The 26,666-nt window shown below is 49.3% G+C and overlaps 1 protein-coding gene across 7 annotated transcripts; it reads left to right on the forward strand.

Moving 5' to 3' along the window:
* The first annotated feature begins 1,102 nt into the window (after nucleotides 1-1,102).
* On the forward strand, nucleotides 1,103-26,245 carry FGF17 (fibroblast growth factor 17). 7 transcript variants are annotated; one of them, XM_075123444.1, is made up of 5 exons: nucleotides 1,352-1,440; nucleotides 9,197-9,233; nucleotides 17,679-17,856; nucleotides 23,138-23,244; nucleotides 23,856-26,245. In XM_075123444.1, exons 2-5 carry the CDS (start codon nucleotides 9,213-9,215, stop codon nucleotides 24,150-24,152), a joined length of 603 nt encoding a protein of 200 aa, XP_074979545.1. In that variant the 5' UTR covers nucleotides 1,352-1,440; nucleotides 9,197-9,212; the 3' UTR covers nucleotides 24,153-26,245. The 7 variants fall into 7 exon arrangements, with proteins under 7 accessions (XP_074979544.1, XP_074979545.1, XP_074979547.1 ...); XM_075123446.1 differs by having other exon boundaries at nucleotides 17,712-17,856; XM_075123445.1 differs by lacking the exon at nucleotides 1,352-1,440 and adding an exon at nucleotides 4,483-5,426.
* The last annotated feature ends 421 nt before the right edge of the window (nucleotides 26,246-26,666 follow it).

Below are 26,666 nucleotides of genomic sequence, written 5' to 3' on the forward strand. Positions count from 1 at the left end.
CCCAGATGGAGACACTGTGCAGCAAGCAGGCTAGAAGACAAACAGCAGAGGCAGAAACATCCATGCCTCTACATACATGCCACGGAGCACAGGGCTTCATGTCACTTCTGGCCTAACAGCAGAGGTGATGGCACAGACCACGAGGTGGTCATTGAATACTGGGTCAGGTGTCCTATGAACCGAGAGGGCATCACACGCCCACATGAAGCACCGTGTGATCACATAACAAGCACATGACTGGACCACTAGACCATCGTGGGACCATGGAGCATCAAGTAGCAGGATGTGTCGGAAGACATACCACCGTGATCAGCATGCCCTGTCAGCCACTGAACCACATGACATATGATTGCACAGGCTCTGAGTGACCACTTGGGGATGTGTCACACATGCTACCAGTCCAGAGGACCACGTGTCCTCTCAGCCAAGGACCGAGCACGGGACATCATGGGACCATGCTACGCTGAACCATTTACCTGTGCAACCAACTGGACATGGGACTGCATATGGGCCCTTGTGATCATGCAGCACCGTACCACTCACTCTGTCACACACCGGACCCGTGACATGTGATTACACATAGGAGATCATGTGATCACTGTGTACTCTGCCAACCAAGAGGACATGTGACCTCTCTGAAACCCCCTCTCCTTTAGGAAGTCATTCCAGGTAGTTTCCCCAGCTGGGGGTTCCCTCCTCCAGACCGCGCTGGTGCTCCCCTGCCAGCCGTGGCTACATGGCAACCTTAGGCCCCCACAAGCATGTTCACATCAGTCGTGCTGGGTTACGTGGCCGCTGGTTATAATGGGCAGGGACACAGCAGCCCCTTTGATGGCTGCTCCTGACTGGGTGCAGATAAATTCATCCCCGCCTCTGTTGAGACACACTCAGCCCCTGCAGAGAATGCCAACTGCTTCTGGGAAAGGGGCCTCCCAAGTGAAGAGCAGGGGTCCACTGCCTCTCATGTCTGACACAGCAAACAGAGCTGCCTCCTTATCTTATTGACCTTGGCATTCCAGCATTCCAGCCCACCTCAACCTCAGAGCAGGCCCTCTGCCCCTCCTATGGGTAAGTGCCATTCACTGCCCATTCGCCATGGATGCAGACAGACAAGGGGAAGAATGAGGGGCCAGGCAGGGCAGGGGAGGGGAACTGGAAGGGAGTGCAAAGGGGAGTACATTTCACTGCCTGTGAGGACTCTGGCTGTCATGCTAAATGGTTTGGCCATCTCCAGCATCTCTTCCTGGCACGATGGGGAGTCCCACTGAGAGTGGGGACAGGGCAAGCCGTGAGCTCAGGGCAGCGGCAACACGGCTGGGGGACAATGTCCCTGTGGAGGCCGGCATGTCTGAGCATCATCTGAGCATCCTGCATCGTCCAGACAGATGGACACACAAGCCTCAAGGACACATCAGCAAACACTGGACGTGGAAACAAATGGTGAGGACAGAAGCTGATAGTACTCGTACGTTGGCCCTTCCTCCATCCCTTTGCTATGTCCATCTGTCCCTCCTGCCCTGGGACTCTTTCTCTCTTTCTCACTCATTTCCTATTTTTCCTTGGTTTCTCTCTATATATCTCCGGATCTCATGCATCAGCAATTGTTGTCTGAGAGGGGGGGAGAGGATAAACAGGGACTCCTGCCACACCCCTCCCTGGATGAGCCCTCCTGCGATCCACCCTTGCTCCTTGGCTTGAAAGCTCCATCCACAGGCATGCGAAGGGCCCTTCTCATCAGCATCCACAATCCTGCCGTCACCTCTGCTCCCCTCCTGGCTGGAGGGCTGGTTCCCCAGCTGGCTGCTTTCCCCTCTCTGCCCCATGCCTTCCCTGGAGGACCCCTGGAAGCCAGTAGTGATGATGACAGGACCACCTGATGGTGCCAGGGACTTTGTTTACAATCATCAGCTATACAAACACATTGTTTCTGTGCAAGAAGCTACCAGGCTAAGGTGTGGGGGGGCCGGGGATAGTGGACTGGGGAGAGCCCCTTCCCCCTCCCTGCTCATCAGCCAGGAGCTGTTGACATCTGTTTTCATTGGGGATGCTTTGATGCCGGCTGTTCTTGATTGAAGGCAAACAGAGCCCTGGAGGCGAGTGAGGACAGGTTTCCAATCCTCGGGGGCTCCGGTGTCGTCTCGGCACAGCCATCAACAATGGTCCGAGGGGCCTCAGCTTCATCCTGGCCCTTGCAGGGGGCTCCAGCTCCTACAGACAGCTATTTGTGCTGTGTTGGAAAGACCCAAGTACCCAGATGGGCTTGCTGACTGAACGGTAACGCTGCAGGGGCAGGCAAGGGGCACGTGTATGTGGGATCAGAGCAGTGAGCCCATCTAGGCCAGTGTAGCCCCCTTCCTGTCATGCCAAATCAGATTCCTGGCCCATCGAGCCCAGAATCTCCACTGACCAAGGGTCCATCTACTCCACCATCCCTTCTCTGACAGCGGCCAATGCTGGATACTACAAAGGAGAGCATAACACCCCCATCCGATGCCAAACTGTGCTCCATGCATGGCACCCTGGGCAGGCATTTCTTACTGACCTCAGCTGGTGCCAGCTATCTGCTGAATGACCTTAAGTGCCCAGATACCATGGGGATGGGCTTTGTGTAAGAATCTACATGGGCTTTTGATGTCTTGGGTTCCCCCCTCATAGAATGGGGAGGGGTATCACCCTTTCCTCCTTGATTGATGCTGCGATTCTCAGGTGGAAGAGCCCATTAGTATTGTCATGACAGTATTCAGCAATAATAATTATGGTTATGTGCTGAGCTTGGCATGTGGCGGGTGTCTGCATGGAGGCAGAGGCAGGCTAAGAGCCATTTCCAACTTAACCTTCAGAGTCTCCGGAGCTCCTGACCTTAAAGGCTCTTCGGCACCCGAATGCACCCGAGCCAGGTTCCCTGGGCTTCCAATCATCCCACTACAGCCTCTCACTGCTTCTTTCCTCCAGAGAGACCCACTGCCCTCTCTGCAGTGCAACTGCTCAAGCCGGGAGCTCAGAGATGGGGGAAGCTGTGGGGACATTTAGCCCTGGACCCTGCCAGCAGCCCCTTTAAATCAATGCTGCATGAGGAGTACGTTGGTGGTCAAATGGGCCCCTCAGTTTGCCTCCAGGCTCTGCCATGCTCCCACATGTGTGACTCAGCCAGTGGGGATGTCTAGAGTTACTGGCCCCTTCCGCCCAGAAGGGACACTGGCTCTGGGGTTACTAGAAGGGAAACTGTGCAAAAAGGGTCAGACTTTTGAAGGAAGAGGCAGCAGGAAATCAAGTGCATTCCATCCTTTTGCAGGGAAAGGCACCAGTGTGCGTACAACTGTATTGCGTACATCCCGTCACGTGTGCAAACGTATGTTCAACAGGAGATCATGGATCTCATCCGCCATTCAAACCAGGATCCAAAGTGTCAGTTGTGGGAGGTCCTTGGGGAGATGTTCCGACCCGCTCATGTGAATCCTGAAAGCCATGGTTCTGGGTAACAGTAGGTGGGAGGCAACTGCTTTGTGGCTGTTACTTGTGCCCCAGCACTGTCCAGCTGGAGGTTAAAGGTTCTGAAACTCTGAAGCGCATTCCAGTGATAAAAGTGATGATAAAATCCTTTGTGCCTTTATGGCTCCCTCCATCTGAGCATCTCAACGCACTTTGCAAATACTATTGAAATGACCCCTCGAGTGCTAGGTCAGGATCAGCATCCCCATTTTACAGATGGGGAAACTGAGGCACAGAGCATGGAAGGGACTTGCCCAAGGGTCCACAGAGAGTCAGTGGCAGAGCCAGAAAGCCTGTGTACCAGTCCCCTGCTGTAAGCACTAGACAATACTCCCTCCTAAAGACATGAACAGAGTCCAGGAGTTCTGTCTCCCAGCCCCCTGCTCTTACCTCAGCATCCATTCCTCCTTCCCTGGATTTCCAGATGACGTTTTCCCCCGGGGAGCGAGGGAGAGACACAGCTATATCTACCACTTTGCCCTTTCCCCAGGGTCCCTATATGGGCCATTTTTTCCCTTCCTCGTCCTAGTCCATCCCATGCAACTGATGTGCACATCAGGGAGGGTTGGGGCGGGGGCGTGGAGAAGTTGATCCCCGATAAGCTGCTGCCAGCCAGTTCCCTAGGTGATATTAGCACCTCTTCCCAGTGTAATCATCGCATGAGACAAAGCATTCCCATAGGAGAAGCCTAGGGAAAGAGGAAGCCATGGGAGCTGGCGCTCCCCCATTACACACACAAACCAGAGGGAAGGTCAACACTTTTGTTTATTTGAAGCTGCATTTTGTGGTTTGGGGGAACTTCCTGTATGGGGGAAGTGAGAAAGCTTAATTTGCATCGTTAGCACCAAATCACATCTTCCCCCCAATACTAAAACTTCAAAAGGGGGAGGGGGTCTCCATGCTCCCAGCCCTGCTCCGCTGGGCTCCTCCATCATGGGAGGTGGGGAGGGGGGCAAAAAGAACCCAAGAAAATCCTATGCCGCTCACTAGCCCTTTCCACCCAGGGAACCATTATATGGCCTGTTCTGCACTGCAGGTTTCAGACACTGATGTTCAGGTACCCACATGACTGCCCTAATATAAACCCCTAGGGGAGTAAGGGAAACCTGGGGAGGCAGTGTTACCTAGTGGATAGTGCACTGCATTAGCACTCGGGAGACCTGGGTTCTTGAGCAGGTCACTTTCCCCCTCTTTGTGCCTCAGTTTCCCCACCTGTAAAATGAGGCTAATGATACTGACCTTCTTTGTAAAGTGCTTGAGATCTACTAATGAAAAGAGCTAGGTATTATTATTTGCAACTGCGCTGTTTATCCCTGCTTGAAACCAGGAAAAGCTGCGTGGGTTCAGATCGGGGCTTAGGGCAGCGTTGCCTATCTACACTAGGGGTTAGGAAGTGGGGCTGTGCTGTCGAGAAGGCCTACATTAGTATCTTCTATAGGGGTTCTTATAAGGAGTGAAGTATCATCACCTCCATTTTGCACATGGGGAAACTAAGATAGAGTGTGAAAGTGACTAATTATTACCTATATGACAGCAATGCCAAAAAGCCCTGATCAGGGCCCATTGTGCTCAGGGCTGTAGCAGCATACAGGAAGGAAAGGTCCATGGCCCAAAGACCTGAGACCCCATTAGAAGCAATACAAGTGATGAGCAATAGAGGCTTGTCTACACACAAAATGTCCTGGTGCTTAGGAAGAATGGAGTTAGGTGACATGAGACAACGTGATTTGTCCTGGACTGCGCTCAGCAAGCTCTTCTCAGTCCTGTTCAGACGTGATCTGATTCAGCAGAATGGACAAGCTGCGGGAGGCCAGAAAGGGAGCATGGGGAACAGTGAGAGTCACCCAAGTCGCACAGAACCCAATCTCCTTCTTTGGCCACCAGCCCCCCGCATCAGCGGCTGACTGCTTTGCATGAGCACCTATTTCTGGGATAGGGTAAGTCACCTTTGAAGTACACAATAATACAGTCGTTTCTGTAGCAACTTTCATGCCAAAGCACTTAGTAAACCGAGGGCAGGTCCACCAGTGAAACGGAGCCACCTCTGGGGCGAAAGGCAGCAGCCGTTTAACAGTGCACAGTAACACTATGCAGCACTTTGAGACGTAATAAGGGGCATTATCTAGATAACTGTCAGAGGTATTTATAAGGCACTTATCACCTTCGTAGCCAAGCGCTGAAGCAAATGGACCATGAAGAGATGCAAGCCCTTAGTCTTCTGATGTGAAGTCAGATACCAGATCCATTAGGCCACATGGTCACACAGCATCCTGGGGGGTATTTTATGCCTTCCTCTGAAGTATCTGTTATTGGTCACTGCGGGAAACTGAAAGGGAAGGTGTGGAGCTGTTAGTACGGGACTGGCTGTGCCCATGAGCGGGTGTCATGCCAGCATGGAAGTGACTATGCTAACGCATTGCGTTAAGCATCTGATGTTTCCAGAGGCCCAAGCAGACTCCAAATGAGCTGAGCGCTCATGCAATTGATTAAAAAGTGTTGCGGTTTCTTTCCTGACAAGGCTGACTGTGTGTGGAGTGCTTACCAAGCCTAGGCGGACCATTGCTCCGGTTCAGGGTGGCCTGTCGCTACCAGTGCTCCGGAAGGGGTATATTTGGTCATAAAGGACAAAAGTTAGGGTGCTAGGGAAGCCAATCACACTTTATAATCAGGACACTCCAACGGCAATATAATTATAGTGCAGTCACAGGGTGGTTATGCTTTTTGATTCTTAATTCATGTAGCTAGAAAGTTCATTACATGACTGGGAATGACAACAGTGCATAATTAATGTACATGGATTCTGATAGTATATATGAATTAGAGGAGTAATAATAAGTAACTCAGCCATGAAGATTGCCTTTCAGTGTGCAATTATCATGAAGTCACATAACTGGAAGGTTAAGTTGCAGTGTAACCCTCCTGTAATTGTAATAATATTAGAAAGGGTGACTGAGATATCTGGCTCTAAAGCAACCCATAGTTAGAAAGGCCCAGGTTTGCTTTAGAGATACATTTCTCACACAGTGGCTACAATGAATACAGCGGCTTCTGACCAAGGATACAAAAGCAGTCACCAAATATTACCCAAGGAAGTCTCATAGTCCTCCTGTGTGGTAGGTCCGTATCGTATCCCCATTTAAGAGTACCAAAGCACAGGGAGATGAAGGGCCTTGCCTGAGGTCTTGCAGGGAGTCAATTGCAGAGCAGCTAGGCATGGCCCTCAGAAGAGTTCTGACTTGCAACCCCCTGCTCTTACCACTACACACACTCCGTCCTGGAGCTAGCTATGAACCCAGGAGCCCTGGGTCCCAGTCTCGTGATCTGCTGTTAAAGACACTCCCTTCTGGAAATGGTCATAGAACCAAGGAGCCATGACTCCCAGAACTGAGTGCCAACCACTGGAAATAACCCTGCAGGCCAGTGCATGTGGTTGATGTGTAGCTGAACTGGGGGCACTGAGTGTGATTGGGGGTTCACTGTAGAGACCGAGTTCTGAGTTGAATGGGGTGCAGCTGCTCCTCCCTGAGGACATTCAGAGCTGGAGGTGGCTTAGTCTAAAGGGGTGTTTCAGTTCCAGTCTCAGTCCTGGATTTGAGCTCCTTTTATGGGAGCTTTTGTAGCTCTGAGCTCCCTCCTGGGCCCCTTTCAGCACTGCCCAAGTGTGCAAAACCCCAGACCAGCACCTGGGCTCAGTAGCGAGGGCAGAGAGCATTTAGAGAGAGACAACCGAATTCGAGTGGCAGAGGGCCTGGGCAGGCGCTGGCTTGGTTTCCCAGATTGTCCCCCCTTCCGCTATGATCTCTGCTTCCAGAATGCGCCACTTACACCAGCCATGCAATAACAGCTCAGTGCCTCCACCCCCCGCTTCCACTTTCCAGGGGAGCGGAGAGTGTCTTTGGCCGGGGGCTGAGCGGGGGCAGCAAGGACTCCCAGGGAGGGAGTGTGGAGAGAAGGGAGTACACCTTTCCCTTGCCAGGCAAACACAGTTGCTTGATTCTCAAAATAAATGGCAGGCGGCCACCGAGTTGGACTGGGGCAGTGATACCAAATGGACACACTGTATCAAACCCCATTGCCTCTGGAGAACGCTGCTCCGGACACAGATAAACAAAGTATTGGCTATTGGCCCACATCCGTCTGCTGTCAGCCTCCTCCCCGTGTAGGTTTTAGCCTGACTTCTACTGAGAGGTACCAGGGCTCTTCTTTGGGTGAGTTCCCAAGGTCACCGGTAGTTGGGAGCATGTTGGGCCACTAGATAGAGCTGCAAGCTAGCCCATCACCCCCACCAGGGAAGCTGCGACCCCCTCTGCAGTGGGTTTCTAGCCATTCATCTGAGCAAGGGGAGGCCCAAACCTCCTGGGGCATCACTACATGCAGGCTAGGAGGGGAGTAACTGCGTTCTTTCCCCCACAAGACATAAGTCACCAGCCACCTGATGCTGTTGTATGATGCTGGCCAAAAAGCCCCCCTTGCCCCCAGCTCTCACATGCCGCGCCCCAGCTGAGGTGCTGAACTCCAGCACTTGTGGCTTTCCTGTGCAGATGCCCCCACACTGTAAGTTAAAAGCACAGGTAGCCCCTGCCACAGGCGCATACCCCTCCTATGCCAGGTGTGTGCAGCTGGGAGTGGGGGATTGGATGAGTCAATCACCCTCTCGCCACTTCTGTTAATTCAGGTTGGTTTCTCCAACTGGGGGACACAACAAGCCACTCTGCCAAGCTGCCTCCCCACCCCCTTTCTCCTCCCTCACAGGCTCCTGCTAGGTAAGGTTCCTCCTTCCTTCTCCAGCTGCTGAATGACTTGCAGGGAAGCCAGAAGGGAAGGTTCTGCCCCTGTCTGCAGAGACTCTTCCAAGCTTTCAGGGCTGACACTTGTGAAGGGGCTAGCAATAGCCTGCAAGCAAGTCCCTGCTCCCTCATGTAATCTCTCTGTTGGATCCAAGCTTGGAATTTACTGGAGCCTGAGCCTCTCAAGTGTCTTCTCCTCCCCAGATGGGAGCGCCTTGCCCTGAGCCACCTTCCCATGTAGGAGGAAGCAGCTACCAGGCTGCAGGAGGGATGCAACCCACTGATTAAACTGAGGAAAGCAGCAAGTTTCTATTTTGGGGAAGGGTGGGGTGGGGAGGAAAGGGGAAATGGATGAAACAAACTTGGATGCTGTGAAGGTTCTTCAAGCACAGCCAGGATCCTGGTAAAGATTAAAAAAGAAAGGAAAGAAGACGACGGATGCTTTGCTCCAGCCATCTCCATGCACTGTATCAATTTTTGTTCCGGGCACTTTATGATCGCATGTGGTCTTAAAGGTGCAAGAAGGGGGGGTGTTTTTTTCTGACACCTCCTTTCCTGCTGTTACTGGGGGGTTTAGACTAAAAAGGAGGGGACACCGCTCCTTAGCTTCACCCCCAGGAATGTGCCAGCTTTAAGAGATCTTTGCAGCTTTGGGAGATTTTGAGAGCGCTCAGCTCAGAGCTGATTTAGTTCATTTTATGTATTTATCTCTTTTTTTCCCTTTTGGCAAGCGACATGCAGCAGTACGTCAGCCTCCAAAACCTTTCCATGTAAGCGCTTTTTTTCTTTCCTCCCAGCTAGTTTTGTTCCAATTATTTGCAACAAGGTTTAATCAATAGTGTATTAGTAGTAGACAGAATAACCCCCAAACAAAATCCTGTGTATTTTTTTCTTTCTCTCTTTTTTGTTTCCAAATACAGATGTTTCCAGCTCTTAATGCTCTCCTGTCAAACCCAGGTACGTATGCAACACACTGTCTGTTTTACTAACCAACCCCCCCTCAAAATGCAAAAAGTCAGGGTACGTTTTTTTAGATTTACTTGTGGAGTTCTTTCTTTGCAACAAAACCAAAGTGTTTAAAGACACAGGGCTGCAATAGCATTCAAACCCAAAGTGCCCAAAGCTCTTTTGGAAACTAGAGTAATTGCTTTTATTTCCCTGTGGTGCGTTGCTTTAATCCTAAAGGTGGCATGTATTGGTTTGTGTTTGGTGCTTGAAAATAAATTGGCTAATGTACTCTTAACCGAAATCAAAATGTTACCTGTGCATTCTGTTTTGCTAATGCTGACAATACTGATTATTATTATTAAAGTTATTAAACATAGCACAGTTTTAAAAGTTAAGGAGCTCTCTCCTGCAAATACCTATGCACATGGGTAACTTTACTCGTATGAGTAAACCTAGGGGTAGATTTTAATCTCAGACCAGCATCGCTCAGGAGTAACTCAGTATCTTACTCAATGGCACTACTCATGTGAGTAAAATTACTTCTGTATGTGCATGTTTGAAGGTTCAGGACCAATTGTAGGACTGGATAATCATGGAGGTAACACTAATTATTTTAATTGTTTCAAAAATGAAATTGTGTCTATCTAGGAGTAGGTGTATTAGACAATTAAGGTCAGCGGGACTGCTCCTGTGTGTAACTGCTCACAGGATTGGGCCTTCGCCCCTAGAGAACGGGAACATTGTGCTGTATAGCAACCCAGTATATTTTGTTAGACTACTGCTCATTGAGGGGAAATGCTCGATTCCAGAAATATACCAAGTTGAGATTTTGGGACCTGAGTCTCCTCTCACACCAGTTTTATACCAGTGTGACTCCATCAGGCCAGATCTGCAGCTGGTGTAAATCAGCACTGACTTCAGTGGAGCTATCCGAATTTACACCAGCTGGGGATCTGTCCCAATCACATCAGTGGAGTTACTCCTGATTTACACCAGCATGAGTGAGAGCAGAATCAGGCCCGTTGGTTTGAAATCCAAAGTCAGAGCAGCTTGCTGTGGCTTGGGGTTTAACACCCCTCGACCCCCATTCCTTTTAAAGATGCAGCGTCCCTTTTTGTGATCTCAATAAAAGCCAGGGCTATTAAAATGCACTGTTCCATACCAGCACCCTCTCAGCTAGACTCAAAACCGTTTTAACAGGCCAGCCTTGGATTCCTTATAACATGCACTCCGGACCTTTTTAAGGTAAATGCCTTTGAAAACAAGAGGGGAACGGAGGTGCCTTTGATGGGGACAGAAACAACCCCAAAGCCTTGCCAGAAGCGAGACCCTAGACCCTTCCCCACCCCCCCAACACATGCACACACAGAAAGGCTCAGAGATGCAGCCTGTTACGGAACAGAAAATTAGCACACTGGTGTTGGGCCTGGTTTTATTGCCCCCTTGGAGGCGGGGGACTCATTTGATGGTGCTGTGAAAGGTGGTGCGGAGCTTTCCCTTGAACTGCTTGCCTTGCTCCCACTGAGGGTGTACAGCAGGCGGGGGGGCAAGCTGGCAAAGGCCAGAGCCATGCTTGAGCTCCTGTGTGATGAGCAGCTGTCTCTGGGACGGCTGATCAACAGTTCCTTTGGCAGCAGCAAGGGGTCGATCCCCCCCAGCGGCCACACTAAAGACCTGTGAAGATTCCACATAGATAATGTTTGCTGTGATCTTTGCTAGACCCTCTCTGTCCTCTTTTGTGAGGGAGGTGGGGGGGGGGGAGAAGAGAGAGAGAGAGGTTTTGCCCTGTGATCTGAAATGAGCGGAGGCTGCTGAATGCTGAAGGAAAAGGTGGGAAAGATCACTCAAGGGGAGAATGAAGCAGAGCCAAAAAAAAAAAAGGCAAGAGGCTTTTGGATGAACTAAAAGGAGCAGCTCCAGGAACTCATGGAAAGGGGATTTCTACCCGGCTTATCAGCTCCTCCTGCATTCATGCCTCCCCCAGAGGAACGCACAAGTCCCCCATTGTCAGGGTTCACAGGTCCAGCATGATGCTATGAGTCCTGATGGAGGGGACAGACAGCTGCAGGGCTAGGAAGGGTTCCCATTGAGCTCAGTTGAGTTGAGACCCAGCTGAATTGAGGCAGGGAGCAGGGGGTGGGGGGAGAGAGCCCTGCTCCAGAAGCCAGTCTGAGTCAAAAGGAGACAATTGCCCTCTTTGCCAAAGTGTCTGGTCCTGCGAGGTGCTGAGTGCCTGGGACCCCCATAGAAGCGGACAGTATCTGTGAGTGCTCAGAGCCTGGGCAGGACTAGACCATTCACCTGATCACGGACGTGCAACACCAAACTCTTCAGAAGTGACTCGAGGTGCCCTGCTTGGGAAACCTTAAAGGCTCCTGATTACCAGACAGTGCTGAGCACCCACCGTCTGAAAATCAGGGCCCTTTAAAATGTCTCACGTTGCGCACCGAAAAATGGAGGCACCCAAAATCACTAGTCACTTCTTAGACTCTCTTGCTCTCATCCTACATAGGGCTCGTCGGGCCACCCTCGTTCATGCTGGTGAGCACTCGCACAAGCACTCTTGATCATCGGGGGGCTGCGTGTCTAACGGTGCATAAGTATGAGATAGCGTTGTACAATCAAGTCTATTGTGAATGTCCTGCCTTTAGTGCCTCACCATAAATATAAGTGTCACACTTTATAAACAATTTCTGAATTGACCCTTAAAGGATTAATACATGATTAATAGCTGTTACGAGCATGGTGCCAGGTATCAGTGCTGTAGGCTGCTCAGGTTTATAAGCACACCAGTAGAAGATGTTGTAGATGGTTATAACCATGGCTTACAAGCAACCCGTCATCCTGTTGGACTCTGAAAAAACCATTTATTAAAGCATCTATTAACCCTTTATTAACTATTTATAACTAGAACCTTGCTAGAAAGTGTGACCATAATATAAAATAATAGAGGATAGCTCCCACTTATGGCCAGATTTGCAAAACTGCTAAGCACGAGACATGCTGAGTCCTCTGGAAAATCTAACCACCTATTTAGGTGCCTGAAGGGATGCTGAGCTTTTTGGAAAGCCTGGGCCTGATGGTGCGTTCTGAGCCTGTCTGAAAAATCTGGTAATAATGTCACCAGTAGGTATATGAAACACCCTACTGTGCAGAAGCTATTAATACAGGGAGATCCAATCTGTGTTTAAGTTACCAGTTTTTATTATAATGTGTAGTACTGTGGGAGACCTGGTCACAACCCAGAACCCCACTGCTGCCTTTCCTTTTACAGCAAGAAGTTCTGAGCCAATCCAGTGGCCCATGTTACTGCTCCGTGAAGGTTCAGATGAGCTGAAGTTGGTGCTGTAGATAATCTCTGACCAGCACTCAGATTCCCAGAGAAATATGGGGCAGATTAAAGTGGTCCATAGACAGGGCCTGATCCTGCTTCACCTGAAGTCAATGGCAAAATGCTCAGTGGGAACAGGGTAGCAATAGGCATTTAAGATCTCAGTTCTGCTATGGTAATAGCTGGGTGAAATCCTGGCCCCACTGAAGTCAACTGGGGTAAATCACTGGTGTTCCCCTGAAGGCAATGGAGAAACTTTACACAGCTGAGGATGGATTTACCTATGTGTCACGCACAAGCTAAAGATCTACATTCTAGCTGAGATTTTTAAAGATGGCTAAGAGATTTGGACGACAGCTGTTTCAAAAATCCAAGTCTTTCAACATTTTTTTCCTAATTTTCTCACAGAAATATTTTGTGTTTTCCAACAACAACAAAAGAATTTTTCCAGCTTTCGATGAGCAGCGTTGGTAAATTTTTTCTGCTATTGGTAAGAAGTTCAGGTTTTGAAAACTCTATTTATGCTGCAACCAAAAACAAAAGAAAAAAAAAGATATTCTAAACATTTTTTACCAAAAACTGAATATTTTTACAAAAGAATATTTTCCAGTTTCCATGTTTTAAAATGAAAAACTCAGTCATTTTGACCAAACTAACAAACATTTGTATTTTGGTCAAAAAGCTATTCCTTGTCTCCCCCACTCCATCTGTCCCCCCGGCCAAAAAAGTTTAAATTTAAAAAATTTGACCACCCGAATTGCATGTCCAAATCTCTTAAGGAGCTTTGAAAAAATCTCAGTCTTAGCTCTTAAAAAACAGGGCTTCCTACTCCACTTGCATAGAGATTAAATGAAGCCTTCTCATACCAATAAAATGCATAGTTAAAGACATTGATTGAAGTTTAACTGCTCCGTGATAGCTCTGTATCGTCATAGGGATTGAGGATTATCAGCATTGTAGTCAACCAGCATGTCTGTAGTAATTAGCTGGTATTTACCATACAATAACTCTTCTGTTGGGGAGCGTGTGTTTCTGCTAGGGCATTAACATAAGTCACAAAGCCTGCTTGGGTACAATACACACTTTATTTAGCAGCCTTGCAGTGCGCTGAACCACTCCAGGCTGATTCTGCTGTCAGTTACACTGGTGTAAATCAGAAGTAATGCCACTGAAGTTAATGGAGTTATGCCAGTGTAAGTCTGAAAGGCTGAGCTCTAGATTCTGCTCTCACATCAGAATCTATAGTAGCTCCTGGCCAGTGGGGAGCAGAATGTGGCCCTCTCCTTTTAGTGTATCTTTGAGGAGGAGAGGGGGGAATTTGGTCAATATGCTTTGACACACATGCATGTTAGGAGAATTGTAGCCAGAGCAGCACATAATGTTTGTACGTAGATCCACAAACACATCAGTCTTCTCTGGTTTCCTGCATTGATAGAAAAATTTAGTTTATTGTCATGTTTGCTAAAGTTTAGGAAACTTTCAAGGCAGTTCAGGCCTGGTTCGGAGCAAACTTGGGCCGGTGTATGGCATTGAGTTGATCCTGTTTGAAACAAGCAGCCAGCCTCCTGTTATTTTAACAGACCAATGGTTTGGACCCAAGTTTCATGTCGAGCTTTGTGGTCCTGACGCTGAAAGCAAAATTTGGGGCAGGGAACTTCACCCAGATTGAAAGCAAAGGGAAACGTTCTCCCAAACCCCAGTGAAATGAAGTCTCAGAGCCCTACGTGGTTGTAGTCATGCCCTCTGTGTTATGGTTATAGAAGATGCACTGTGTTGCTGATTCGGTAACACAATGTCTAGTTGCTCCTCACACATACATGGAGCTTCCAGCTCTGAGCCCTCACTGCGGGTTCAACACTTGAGTTCATTTACATGAACCAGAGCAGGATTCGGCCCATCCTTAGCTGAGTCAAAGAGTAGAACGACCTTTCCAAGAGTAACCTCCCATTTGCTACTGGTGAGCCACTGTGTATTAGGAACCACATTCAGTTCTCAGTTCCGCTCAGCCTGTTTCATGGCTGGCAGCAAAGGGTGGAAGCTGAAGGGGGGGGGGAGAAAGGGGTTACTGTTTAGCTATTTTACCACACTGTGATTTGAAGGGGCTGGCCAAGAAAGAGCCCCCTCCCCCTACACATGAGGGAGAGCCTGGCTTGCTCAAGGTGGTGTATGTTTTGTTGTTAGCCTGGGTTTTGAAGCCTTGATGTTCTTTAGTATTTCTGTCCCTCCCAGCTGGTGGTTCTTGTGCACGATTGTATGACAGGATTGCTTACCATGGTGGGGGCAGGACTCAGGGACCTGGGGCTCACTTACGGTTTATGTCTTATGTCCTAAAAGCTCATGCTTCAGGGTTTCAGCCAGCTGCCTCAGGGGTCAGGAAGGGATGTTAATCTCCTTCCTCTGTAGCATCAGGGATGGCCACAGCTGGAGGTGGGACACTGGACAGGGAGGACTAGGGCTCTGAGGACTAGGGCTCTGTCCAGTGTCCCAGGGCTCTGAGAGCAGGGAGGACTAGGGCTCTGAGGTGGCACCGAGCATTCTCTCTCCCAGGTGCTTGGCTGCCTGGTTCTTACTCACATGCTCACTGATCGCCAGATGTGGGGTCCGGAAGGAAGATTGGCAGTGACCTCGGGCAGGGGCGTCTGCCTTCCTCCGCAGCATGTGGATGCGGGTCCCTTGTCAGGGTTATCTGGTCTCTCTCACTTAACCATTTCCCTGCCTCAGACACTGGTGCATCTCAGTCCCTCCTGTTCTCTGCCTGTGGCACATCACAGTCTAGTCTCCTGTGGGCTGTCATACTTGGGTTGCGTTTCAGTTGTTGGGTTTAGTGTGCAGGTGCTGGTGGCCTGTGATATACAGGACGTCAAACTAGATAATCTCGTGGTCTCTTCTGGCCTTAAACTCTAAGACCCTAGGTCATCAGTGGCTCAAACAATGGGCAGTAAGAGAACTGGTGCTTCGCTCTCTGAGACTCTGATATAACATCTGCTTGGGGATCCGGGGGGGCGGCCGAGAGGCGCTGGGGATCCGGGGGGGGGCCGCCGAGAGGCGCTGGGTTGGGCTGGGCTGGGGATCCGGAGCCTAGGCCAGCAGTGAAGTTCTGGTTTGCCCTTCGCGTCTGGCGTGAGTGTTGGCACCTGTCAGCAACAGTGATGGTGCCAGGGCATCAGCGGGCCCCTCTGATGCAGGTTTGGCCAGCGTGGATCGGAAGTGCTGGCCATAGACTCTGAGCGCTACCGCTGACTTGCCATTCGCTGATTTGCAGCCCCGTTTTCTAGTATTTGTCAATGCTGAGGATGAGCCTGGCTCCCAGCAAGGGTCCTGAGGCACCCAGAGAAATGTGTGAGACATGCAGCAGCAGGCTGTGTGTGCTGATAGCACAGTGAGGTTGCGGAAGTAGCTGGCGTTCTCTGTGACATACGCCTGCAGTTTGCGTGGGCATAATCTTCCAGGAAGACCCTCGAATACACATTACTCCCGCGTCTTTGCTGTCAGGGCCCCTGGCAATACAGCAGGGACAGGACAACCCAATCCTTTATTTTATGATCACAGTCATGGGGGCGCAGGGGACTCATTCTTTGGGAAGAATTTGGCTTCTTTCCTATGGTCTGTATTTTGCTCTTGTTCTGTTGTTACTAACGACAATGAGAGGCGGGGGGAGGGAGGGAGACACCTGTACTACTTCATCTGTTCTACTTTCTCCCGAGCTGCGCTAACAAGTCCTGGGTTTGAAGAATCACATTCACAAGGTGGCCGGATGCCAGGACGATGGGCACGGAATAGATAGAGACTTAGATTGGAAGCTCTTTAGGGCAGGGATTGTCTTTTTGTTCAATGTTTGTACAGCACCTAGCACAATGGGGTCCTGCTCCAGGACTAGGGTTCCTATGTGCTCCAATAATACAAGTAAATAAATAAATAGAGTGTTATAGTGGACATATGGATGATGGTTATTTATGGTAGATGGAAGGTTTATATAAGAGTATTATACTGGATAAATGGATGATGGTTATATATGGAAGATAGAAGGTTATATTTGATAAGCAATTTATATCTGATAGAGAGTAATATTACATATAACATATGGAGAGACTGCCAAACCAGTAGAGGGAGGGTTATAGTGGATGGATGGATATATTTCTATAGACACAGAGAGAGAACCATCTTCCCTTTAGCAATCAATTTCGCTGTCCCGGAGGAGTAGGACTTTGTGGGTGACAGGGCACAGGAGCCCATGACTCATAATGATCCCAAGTAACAAAGAAATAAGAGAAACAAGTGGAATTGTTTCTCAACAGGACGGGTCTCCGAGTTTCCAGGAGATGTGGGTGGGTCTTGGTTAGGGAGGTATGTTGCTAGAGAAAAGCACGAGATTAACCCTTCTTAGAAGGTAGCCACCTGTGTACCGCAGAAAAGCAGCAGTGCAAGCTTTTACACACACCCAGCCTCTCACCCCTTGATCCACCCGCCCATGCAGCCTCTCACCCCTTGATCCACCCGCCCATGCAGCCTCTCACCCCTTGATCTAGCACCTCTACTAATCTGCGGGGAGCTGGGTTTCCAAGCCCCATTCAGTCCTCTGTTTAGCCTGCCAGCTAGTTCCATCTGCGGTGGCCGGTGTTATGGGCACTGGACTCAGACTCCTCTCACGTAGGTCAGCTAACAGCCATTAGGCGGCAATGGCTTTGGGTCACTGTCTATTTGGAATGGAGCCAAACCAGAGGTGAAAGGCTCTGTATCCAATCTCTGCCCCTCAGGCTGTCCTGGAATCTAAAACGCATACACAAGTTTGCATGGAATGCTATGAAACTGCATGGGGACTCCGGCCTGGGGTGCCTCTAATTTCAAGCTAGATTTCATCATGTATGTGACCTCCTCTCCAGAGTACCAAACTCCATCCCCTGTCATCTATGTGGTCTCCTGACCAGGATGTCCCTTTGTTGGTTCCTGACTATATCCCAGCCACCTCCTTGGCATACTCCTCAGGGTCCCAGGCCCCATCCCACCACCCTGCGTGAGCTCTCCTGCCCAGGATGGCCCAGTGATGGCTCCCGACTCCATATCCTCGCCATGTCTGTGGGGCTGTCCAAAACAAATTGATTTTATTTTTCCCTTTGTAAACAAAGGGGGAGAATCAACCGTCTCCTAATTTTAACCAGTACGTGAGGGACCAGGGCGCCATGACAGACCAGCTGAGCCGAAGGCAGATCAGGGAGTACCAGCTCTACAGCCGGACCAGTGGCAAGCATGTCCAGGTGAACGGCAAAAGGATCACCGCCACAGCAGAGGATGGCAACAAATTCGGTAAGAAGTTGGAGATGCCCCCATCCCATCAGAGCACATGGCCAGATCTCAGCCATCTGTGATGGAAAGAGACTGGCTGGTAGGGAATGCACTTTAATTCTAAGCGATTATCGTGTGGCTGTATCAGCCACATCTGGAAATGGTTGTCGGCCCTGCAGAGATTCTACATCTGGAACCTGGTCAGAGAGGCCAGTGCCAACGCAGGGATGAGTCACACTGCTTGGGTTAGATTGTGAGCTCCTTGGGGTAGGGACCACCTCTTTGTTCTGTCTCTGTGCGGCACCTAGACAGCAGGGCTTTGACCCATATCTGGGGCTATCACAATGGGGTCTATACACCTGGCTTCTATTACCAGCTTAAGGAAGGGAGTGGGGTTTAATGTTTAGAGCAGGTTGGGTTGGGCTGGGCATTAGGACTGTTCCCAGTTCGGGGAGGGAATGAGACCTAGTGTCTAGAACAGGGATGCCGAAGTCATGACTCCCAGGTTTTGTTCCCACCATTGCCAGTGAATCACTGTGCCACAACCCTGCTCCATGCCTCAGCTTCTCTGTCTGTAAAACGGGGATAATGGCACTGCCTCCGTCCCTGTGGAGCGCTTTGAGACACTTGACTGAGACAGATAACTAGCATCCTTGGCACGGGCTAAGAAGGGTCACAAGGGTTGCTTTCGTATATGTCCCCAAGGAAGAGACAGAGACCAGGAGGCTTTCCAGTTTCATAGCCACAGCTTCACTTGCAATGCAACCAGCTGAACACTGGTATGTATTAGAAACCGAAAGACGACTTCCTGGCAATTGAGAATATCCAGGAACCTGTGACCAGCATTTTAAAAGGTATTCTGGTCTAATACACAAAACAGGCTTGCTAAAGCCACTCCAGTCCATCCCTAGCATGTTTGGGACTGAATCTCTGGGTGAAATCTTGACCCCATTGTATTCAAAAGTCCCTTTGACTTGAGGATTCCATCCCTCATGTGAGAATCCAGCAAAATGCATGGATTGTTGAGATATTTCCACAAAGGGAAATGTAAACTTGTAAAGGCAAAGTCCTGACTATCACCAGAGACTGTGATGCTTCAAACGTACAATGACTTGTTATGGTAACAATCCAGCACTACTTTAGGGACAATAGTCCCAGATTCTCCTCGGGAGAAGTTACATGCAACTCTTGTTCAATTTATATTCTGATCAGGTTATTTGGGGGTTAAACCTAAATCTGATCTGAAAGTCATGGCTCTGAGATCTTGTTTAGACTTCAGTTATGCACATGCAGGCAACTGGAAGATTAATACATTGTCTTCAACTACCAGGTTAAATCAAAGAGAAAAGCTTTAACTGGATTTAAAATCCACCTAGGTCCTGCTCCCTTCCACTTCAGTGTGAGCAGGAATCTGACCATATTGATAGTCTGTTAGAATACAAAATAGGATGGTTACAGTTTGTTCTGGACATGAAATGAAGATTTAAAGATTCAGTGTTACAAAAAGTACCGAGGAGGTCCATTTGTTTTGGGTTTTTTTAAATTATTTTAAGGATTGATAGAGATATTAATGGTTTTCAAAGGATGGTTTTTCCAAAGCCAACAGATAAAAAGAACATTCCAAAGCATAATGATTAAAACTTATCCCAGAGGGGGGAATTCTTCGGTTTATTGAAGAACTGTTCAAGATCAGTTAAGCACGACAATAAGGCTTGATCAAAAAGCTGGTGGCAGGACAGCTGCAGCCAAATCAAGGAGAGGTGCTAAAAACTTAATTGTTCCATTTGATTGAAATGGTCTCATAAACACCCTGAATGCAGCAGATAAGAGAATTTGCAAAGAAACCTTGGTGTGAGCTTCAGATGGATCTTACGCTCCATGTGCCAGTTTCTGCACTTGCTTAGGAATCAGTCCAACTCCCGTTAAAGCCAGTGGCCCATTAGCTCCCCTGGGAGCTGGATTGTGGTCTTTATACCTGGAGCCAACCCCACTTAAGTCAAGGGAGTTTCATCCATGTAACTGAGAGCAGGATCCAGTTCATAACTCCCCATCATCCAAGCAAAACTATGGCTTTCCTAATTTGCTTGATTTACCAGCTGTAACAGACAGTCTAGTGGTCGGAGGCGGGCATAACGTTTTACTGCGTTAGAATTAGATTCTGTTACTCATCCAAGTGTGGATAGAGGCTTTTCCTTAGGGATTGTAACCAGAGACTGGCTAATGGCGCAAACATTTAGATTGGGATTTTGACCCCTCGTAAGGGCAGGGGTGTTCGGAGGGGGGATTTGGGTTAGGGGCCCATCAGTAATTGGAACAAATAGTGTATTGGTCATAGGGGCATAGGACAGGAAGGGACTTTGTGGGTCATCACATGCCATTCCATCGTATAATCCGATTCATAAATGTACCAAGCTCCATCCCAGTTAGGTTCCTGGCCCTGACTACTCCTGTTGGGGGGCTGGTCCAGAACCTCACTCCTCTGATTAGAAACCTGCTAATTTCCAGTCTGAATTTATTTGTGGACATGGGTTGTTCTGACCATGTGGATTTTACCTGGGAAGGGGGATGAAAGCCAAGGAGCCTGAATATAAAACCAGCGGGTCCCAAAACCTGAGAGATCTAGTTGTTTTATCACTGTAACTGGGCCATGTGCACTGTACTGCATCTCTCTAAGTGTACAGTTCACATCACTGTAACCCTGCCACAGATACCCAGAGAAAAAGGCACCTGCAAAGGCAAGCAGCACAACTGAGTTTTTATGGCTAGGGACAATAGTCTGAGGTTTTCTCAGGCTGAAATTCACTCCTCCGCAGAGGGCCTAACCCAGAAACTATGCACCACTCGAGTCCAACTTAAGCCCCTTTTCGAGGGCTTAAGTGCAGGGTGCCCACCCCTCAAGCATTTGTCAATAGTCACCCCCAAAGGGTTCAAAAATTAAAAAGCATTCCAAATTTTGGAGGGTGGTGTTTCTCGGGCCCTCTAAAAATCATGAGGTGGGGGGTGTTAATTTGGGGTTCTTGTTATTTGCCACCTGGTTTCTGAGCCTTTAGGATACACACAGGTCATGTTTTCAAGCTTTTCCCTACAGCCAGGAGGGCTAGAATTCTTTTTTTTTTTTAAATGAAAGCTGAGAGTCTCATCTTGCTAGAGTTAGTCCTTGTACCGCGCCTGGCACAATGGGGTCCTGCTCCATGACTAGGGCTTCTAAGCACAACAGTGATACTGCTACTAAGTGGTACATAGGCATTATTCTGGTCCTCTGCACAGGGCTGAATTTCAACCTAGAACAGCATTATATTTTGCAGAAGCCGAAGCCCTCCTGCAGTAAGTTATACTTGCTCACAGGCTATTTTGCTACTGGAATCTGCTATTCCCCATTGCTCTGGCATTAGGCTTTAGGAATTGTCACGTGTTAAAGAATCCCAAAGATGCCCCTGAATTTTCTTAATAAAAATACTTAATTTCTATTAAAAACAGAAAGGCTATTCTAAACAGCTTAGACATTAAAATAGCTCAACTCACCAGCTGCCAGGTACTCCTGCCTTGCACTTTCTAGATCTTTCTCCAGATTAATTAAACAAACACAGATGCAGGCTATAGTTAATTAAACACAGGTGCAGGCTAGATCCTTGGTTGCAACGATGTAGGTATTTCTGTCTGTTCACAGAGGGTTGGAGTCAATAGGAACACATCAGACCCCAGGTGTTCTAATTAAAGAATGTGGAATGGACGCTCAGACAATTAACCCTTGACTGACTGGTCAAAAGTCTAACACAGCAAAACACACACAGTATGCAATGGTAATAATACTGTGCCTAGTCCCATGCTTTGTGCAGCTTTAACCTTTTATTTCCTGTGTGTTTAGATGACACTGAATACTGGCAGTGGCCATTTTTCATCACCTGCCCACGTGAAGGGTTTGTTCATTGTTACCCGGGACAGAGGCAGAATTACTTAATTGTAATATAATTACTATTACTTCTGGCCTTGCCCCTAACAGCTTTCACTATAACACACAATGGGTGGGAGGGGAAACAGAGAAAGAAGTTACTTGCCTGCAGACACGCACTTGGGCCAGGAGTTGACCCTATGTCCCCAACTCCTAAGCCAATATCTTAGCTACAAGAAAAGGAGGACTTGTGGCACCTTAGAGACTAACCAATTTATTTGAGCATGAGCTTTCGTGAGCTACAGCAACCGATGAAGTGAGCTGTAGCTCAGGAAAGCTTATGCTCAAATAAATTGGTTAGTCTCTAAGGTGCCACAAGTCCTCCTGTTCTCTCTGCGGATACAGACTAACACAGCTGCTTCTCTGAAACCTATCTTAGCTACTAGACTGTGCTGCTGTTTGTAAATAGATGCCTCCTTTATTTCCTGATTTGATCAAAGCAGCAGCCCTGGCTTTCGCCCTGTCCTCATAGATCCTTGAGGTAAGTGGGCAAGTTATCTGTGCTAGGTATGTGCTTCCCTTTGCTTCTCAGATGAAAGGGGCAGTGGATTGCTAGAGACGTAAGAACAGAACTACAAACCAGAGGCTTGGACACTCTAGCCATCCCCTCTGGCAGCTTTCCTGCTGGGTTACTGTCTAACTCCGATTTCTGTATCATGGTCCTGTTACCTGCAGGGCGGAAAGCACCATGTACTGGGACAATTCAATGAGATGTGTCCCCACGCCCCCCTCTGAGGCTGGGCACTGCTGTTATCCCCCTGGTACAATGGGGACCTGAGGCACACAGAGAGTGAGGGTGTGCCTACGTTTCGACACTAATCTCCAGCTCGAGGAGACCTATGCACACTAGCTCTGATGGAGCAAACGTGCTAAAAACAGAGCGTAACAGCAGAAGCATGAGCAGCTAGCCACCCCAGCCCACATGCCTGTTGTTTGGGAGGAGTGCATACTCAGGGCAGTTAGCAGCTACACTTTATTGTTAGCACGCACGATTGGGTCCCTCTTCTTGAGCTGGGAATCCTACATCCAAGCGTAGATGTGCCCTGTGTATCTTGCCCAAGGTCACCTGGGGAGTTTGTGGTATAGCAGGGAAGTACTAGCCAGGTGTCCTAACCACTGGGTTGTCTGTCCCCCAGAGCCGAGATAATGTAACCGCTGGTAGCACAGTCTGTGTGTGCTGTTTGGGCATTTGTTTTTAATGCACTCCCTATGCTCTTCTGGATCTCTGCATGGGCCTGAGTGCGCACACTGACCCCCGGACACGCAGACTGGCCGGCACTCACTCTAGCATCGGTGGAAGGAGTTTGGTTTGGTTTGGTTTTCTCCCTCTCTCTCTTTCTCTCATCCTTGCAGCAAAGCTGATTGTGGAGACGGACACCTTTGGGAGCCGTGTGCGCATCAAGGGAGCCGAGAGCGAGAAATACATCTGCATGAGCAAGAGAGGGAAGCTCATTGGAAAAGTGAGTCACAGCCAAGGAAGGTGGGACAAGAAGCAATGGGCTTAATCTGCAGCAGGGGAGATTTAGGTTAGATATTAGGAAAAACTTTCTAACCCAAGGGTAGTTAAGCTCTGGAACTACCAAGGGAGGTTGTGGAATCCCTGTCATTGGAGGCTTTTAACAGCAGGTCAGAGGGATGGTCTAGGTTTGCTTGGTCCTGCCTCAGAGAGGGGGCTGGACTGGATGACCTCTCAAGGTCCCTGCCAGCCCTATGATTCTATCAATCTGACGAGTCTTGATCCAGTTCCCACCCCCCGATTAGCATTATACAGCTCCCTTGCTGGGAGCCCCAGAACAGCAGCCAAGGACTAAATGGGACAGAGAGACGGGACTCCCTTCCTACCCCTGAGTGGTGGGGTTCCCTGCCTGGCAAGAGCCTGGGAAGCCTGCCCAGCTTCCATGAGGTCTGGCAACCCGGCACCCTCCATTGGCACTAGATCCTCCCAGGCCTTGATTCTGCTCCCTCCGAAGTCCAATGGCAACACCAGTGGCCCAGGATGAGACCCATCCTAACAACACTTAACCCTTTCCCTGCTGGATTAACCCACTCTCTCCCCCTTCCTTCCCTCCAGCCCAATGGCAAGAGCAAAGACTGCATCTTCACTGAGATTGTTCTGGAGAACAACTACACAGCCTTCCAGAATGCCCGCCACGAGGGCTGGTACATGGCCTTCACGCGCAAGGGCCGCCCTCGGAAAGCCACCAAGAGCCGCCAGAACCAGCGGGAGGCTCACTTCATCAAGCGCCTCTACCGCGGCCAGCTGCCCTTCCCCAACAACGCCGAGCGGCAGAAGCAGTTTGAGTTTGTGGGGTCCTCCTCCCCGACGCGCCGGACGAAGCGCACCCGCACCCCGCGGCCCCACACGTAGGGCCCTGCGCTTTGTCTAGTGCTGCTGACCCCTGCTGTGCGGAGGGCCGGGCCGTCTGCCCTCCCCGCCCACAGACCCAGGCTGCTGCCCCATGCTGTATGTAGGGCCGTGCCGTCTGCCTCCCCGCACACAGATCCACTCTGCTGCCCCATTCTGTACCTAGGACTGTGTGTCACTTGCACGCCCTGTGCCCACCACTGTCCCATGCTGCACGTTGCCGTGTGTCCTGCCCTCCAAACACACCCATTGCCCCAGGCTGTACATAGGACTGTGCCCTCCCAGCACCCTGCCACTCCCCATATTTTATTTTACAAAGATGCTCTATTTTTATACTTCGATTCTCTTAGGCACAAAGAAATATTAACTCGAGGAGCAAGCGTCAGGTGTGGGGGGGTTATTTTTTGTATATAGATGTAACCCCAGGCAGGATTTCCCTTTGTTCTAGAGCACCCCTGTGCCCAACTGCCCTGTAACGACCCCCAAGATTCAACACCCATTGCTTTGCCTGCTCTTCTGTGCAGCGATCCCTGCTGGGAGGGCAGCAGACAGCAACTGGTTTTGGAGACTTCTTCTGACCCTGTTCTCAGCATCAAAGGTGCTAACTCCACCGTGGCGGCCAAGTTCCTGTGGGAGCAATCGTGGCAGCTGGTTGGGTTTTTTTATTCTGCTACACGGGCTAAGCTCAAAACTTCTGACTGGTGCGATCTTTTAGACTGTAGGACAGTCTCCCCATGTGGACAAGTGGAATAAGACTGCCGAATGGACTGTAGGGAAGAATCCTGCCTTGGGATAGGGATGAACTAACAGGACTTTTTTCTCCAGTATGCATGGATGGATCTAGCAAACAGACAGCCGATATGCAGGAGACTGTATGCAAGAGTCCCAGGGCCAACAAATCCAAGTGACTTGGAAGCCTGTAGAGCAGCAGAAGGGTTGAGATCATCCTGGCTTCCCAGAGGGGAGGTAGATGTCTGTCTGTCTATGGTACTTAGCTGGCCCCATTACTGTAGCCCCTCACGGTCTGTAATATATTTATCCTTGCAACACTCCTGGAAGGCAGGGCAGTGCTATTATCTCCTTTGTACAGAGAGGGAACTGAGACACAGAGAGACTAAGACCTGGTCTATACTTAAAATATAGATTGACCCATCTACGTCACTCAGGGGGATGAAAATATTTGCACCCCCTGAGCTCTGTAGTTTAGCCGATCTAGCCCCCAGCATAGATGTGGCTAAGTCGGTGAAAGAATTCTTCCCTCAATCTAGTTGCTGCCGTTTCGGGAGGTGGATTATCTAGATGGAGGGGGAAAATGCACCCTGTGACTGCTGTATAGGCATGCTCACAATGACTTGCCTAAGGGCACCCAGAAAAGTCCGAGAAAGATCAGGGAATTGTGCCTAGGTCTTTAGAGTACTGACTTAGCACACTAACCACTGGGCCATCTTTCCCCTCCTGGGTGGTTATTTCCCAGAGGGAAGAAGGTTCTGGGACTGAGAGGTGGGCGTTCCAGCATGGAAAAGTTGAGCACCACAGTTGCAGAGGCCAGGTCCCAGCACTTGTTTTCAGCTTGTCACAAGCCTCTTTATTTTATTTATTTTATTGTAGGGTTTTGGCTTCCCTTCTTCCCTCAGTCAGGGGCTTTCCTTTTGCTTCAAGAGACCAAATTCCCAACCACACTCCCACTTTGGAGGAGAAATAAAATGAGGAACCCCCGTTTGACTAGCCAGAGAGCGACCTGGCCTAGTGTCTATGATTCCCTATCAGGTAAAGAGAAACCACTTTTAGGTTTTTATAATAGATTCCCATATTTCCTTAAAGAGTCGACTGCTGTCGGTTTAGGCCTAAACATTTAGACTTTGGGATTTTAAAAAAAAAACCTGAAATGAATAAAAATTAATGTCTGGGGTGTTTTTTTTTATTTCAAGCACAGCATGTTCTGGGGGCTTGTCTGTATGTTTCTTTTGAGATGTAAGTGTTGCTCTGCTGTACGGGAGACCCAAATGCAGCAGCATCAGAAGGCCGATCGAGCTGCACTTCCCAAGTTGAGCAAAGTACAAACAGTTAAATAAACTGTGCACGTGGCAAAAGGCAAATGATTTTCCCTACCCAGTGATTTCAGGCAGAGTAATCTTTGGCTCTATTTCTAAAGGGCTGTCTACACAACAAGCTGTGCACGGGCTAGCGTATTCAAGCTAGCTTTAATCTAGCTAGTATTGGTAACGCTATGAAGTCAGCAGAGCGGGCTGGCAAGTTGCGTATGTACCCAACATCTGCGCCAGGCTCGCCTCGTACTATCAGAGCTGAAGCCCGCACTGTGCTGTCTTCGCTGCTACTGGTACCCACACTAGCTGGATTCAAGCTGGCTCAATAGGCTGGCCCCTGCATCGCTTTTGCTGTGTAGACAGACCCTAACACAGGCACAGATGTTTGAATTTGTTTAATGCCTTAGAATTGTGGTATTCCAGTGCCACCCCCAGAGTCCGTTGTCCTAGAGGCTGCACAGGGGGATAGTAG

Source organism: Caretta caretta, chromosome 26 (assembly GCF_965140235.1).
Source record: "Caretta caretta isolate rCarCar2 chromosome 26, rCarCar1.hap1, whole genome shotgun sequence".
Taxonomy (NCBI): domain Eukaryota; kingdom Metazoa; phylum Chordata; order Testudines; family Cheloniidae; genus Caretta; species Caretta caretta.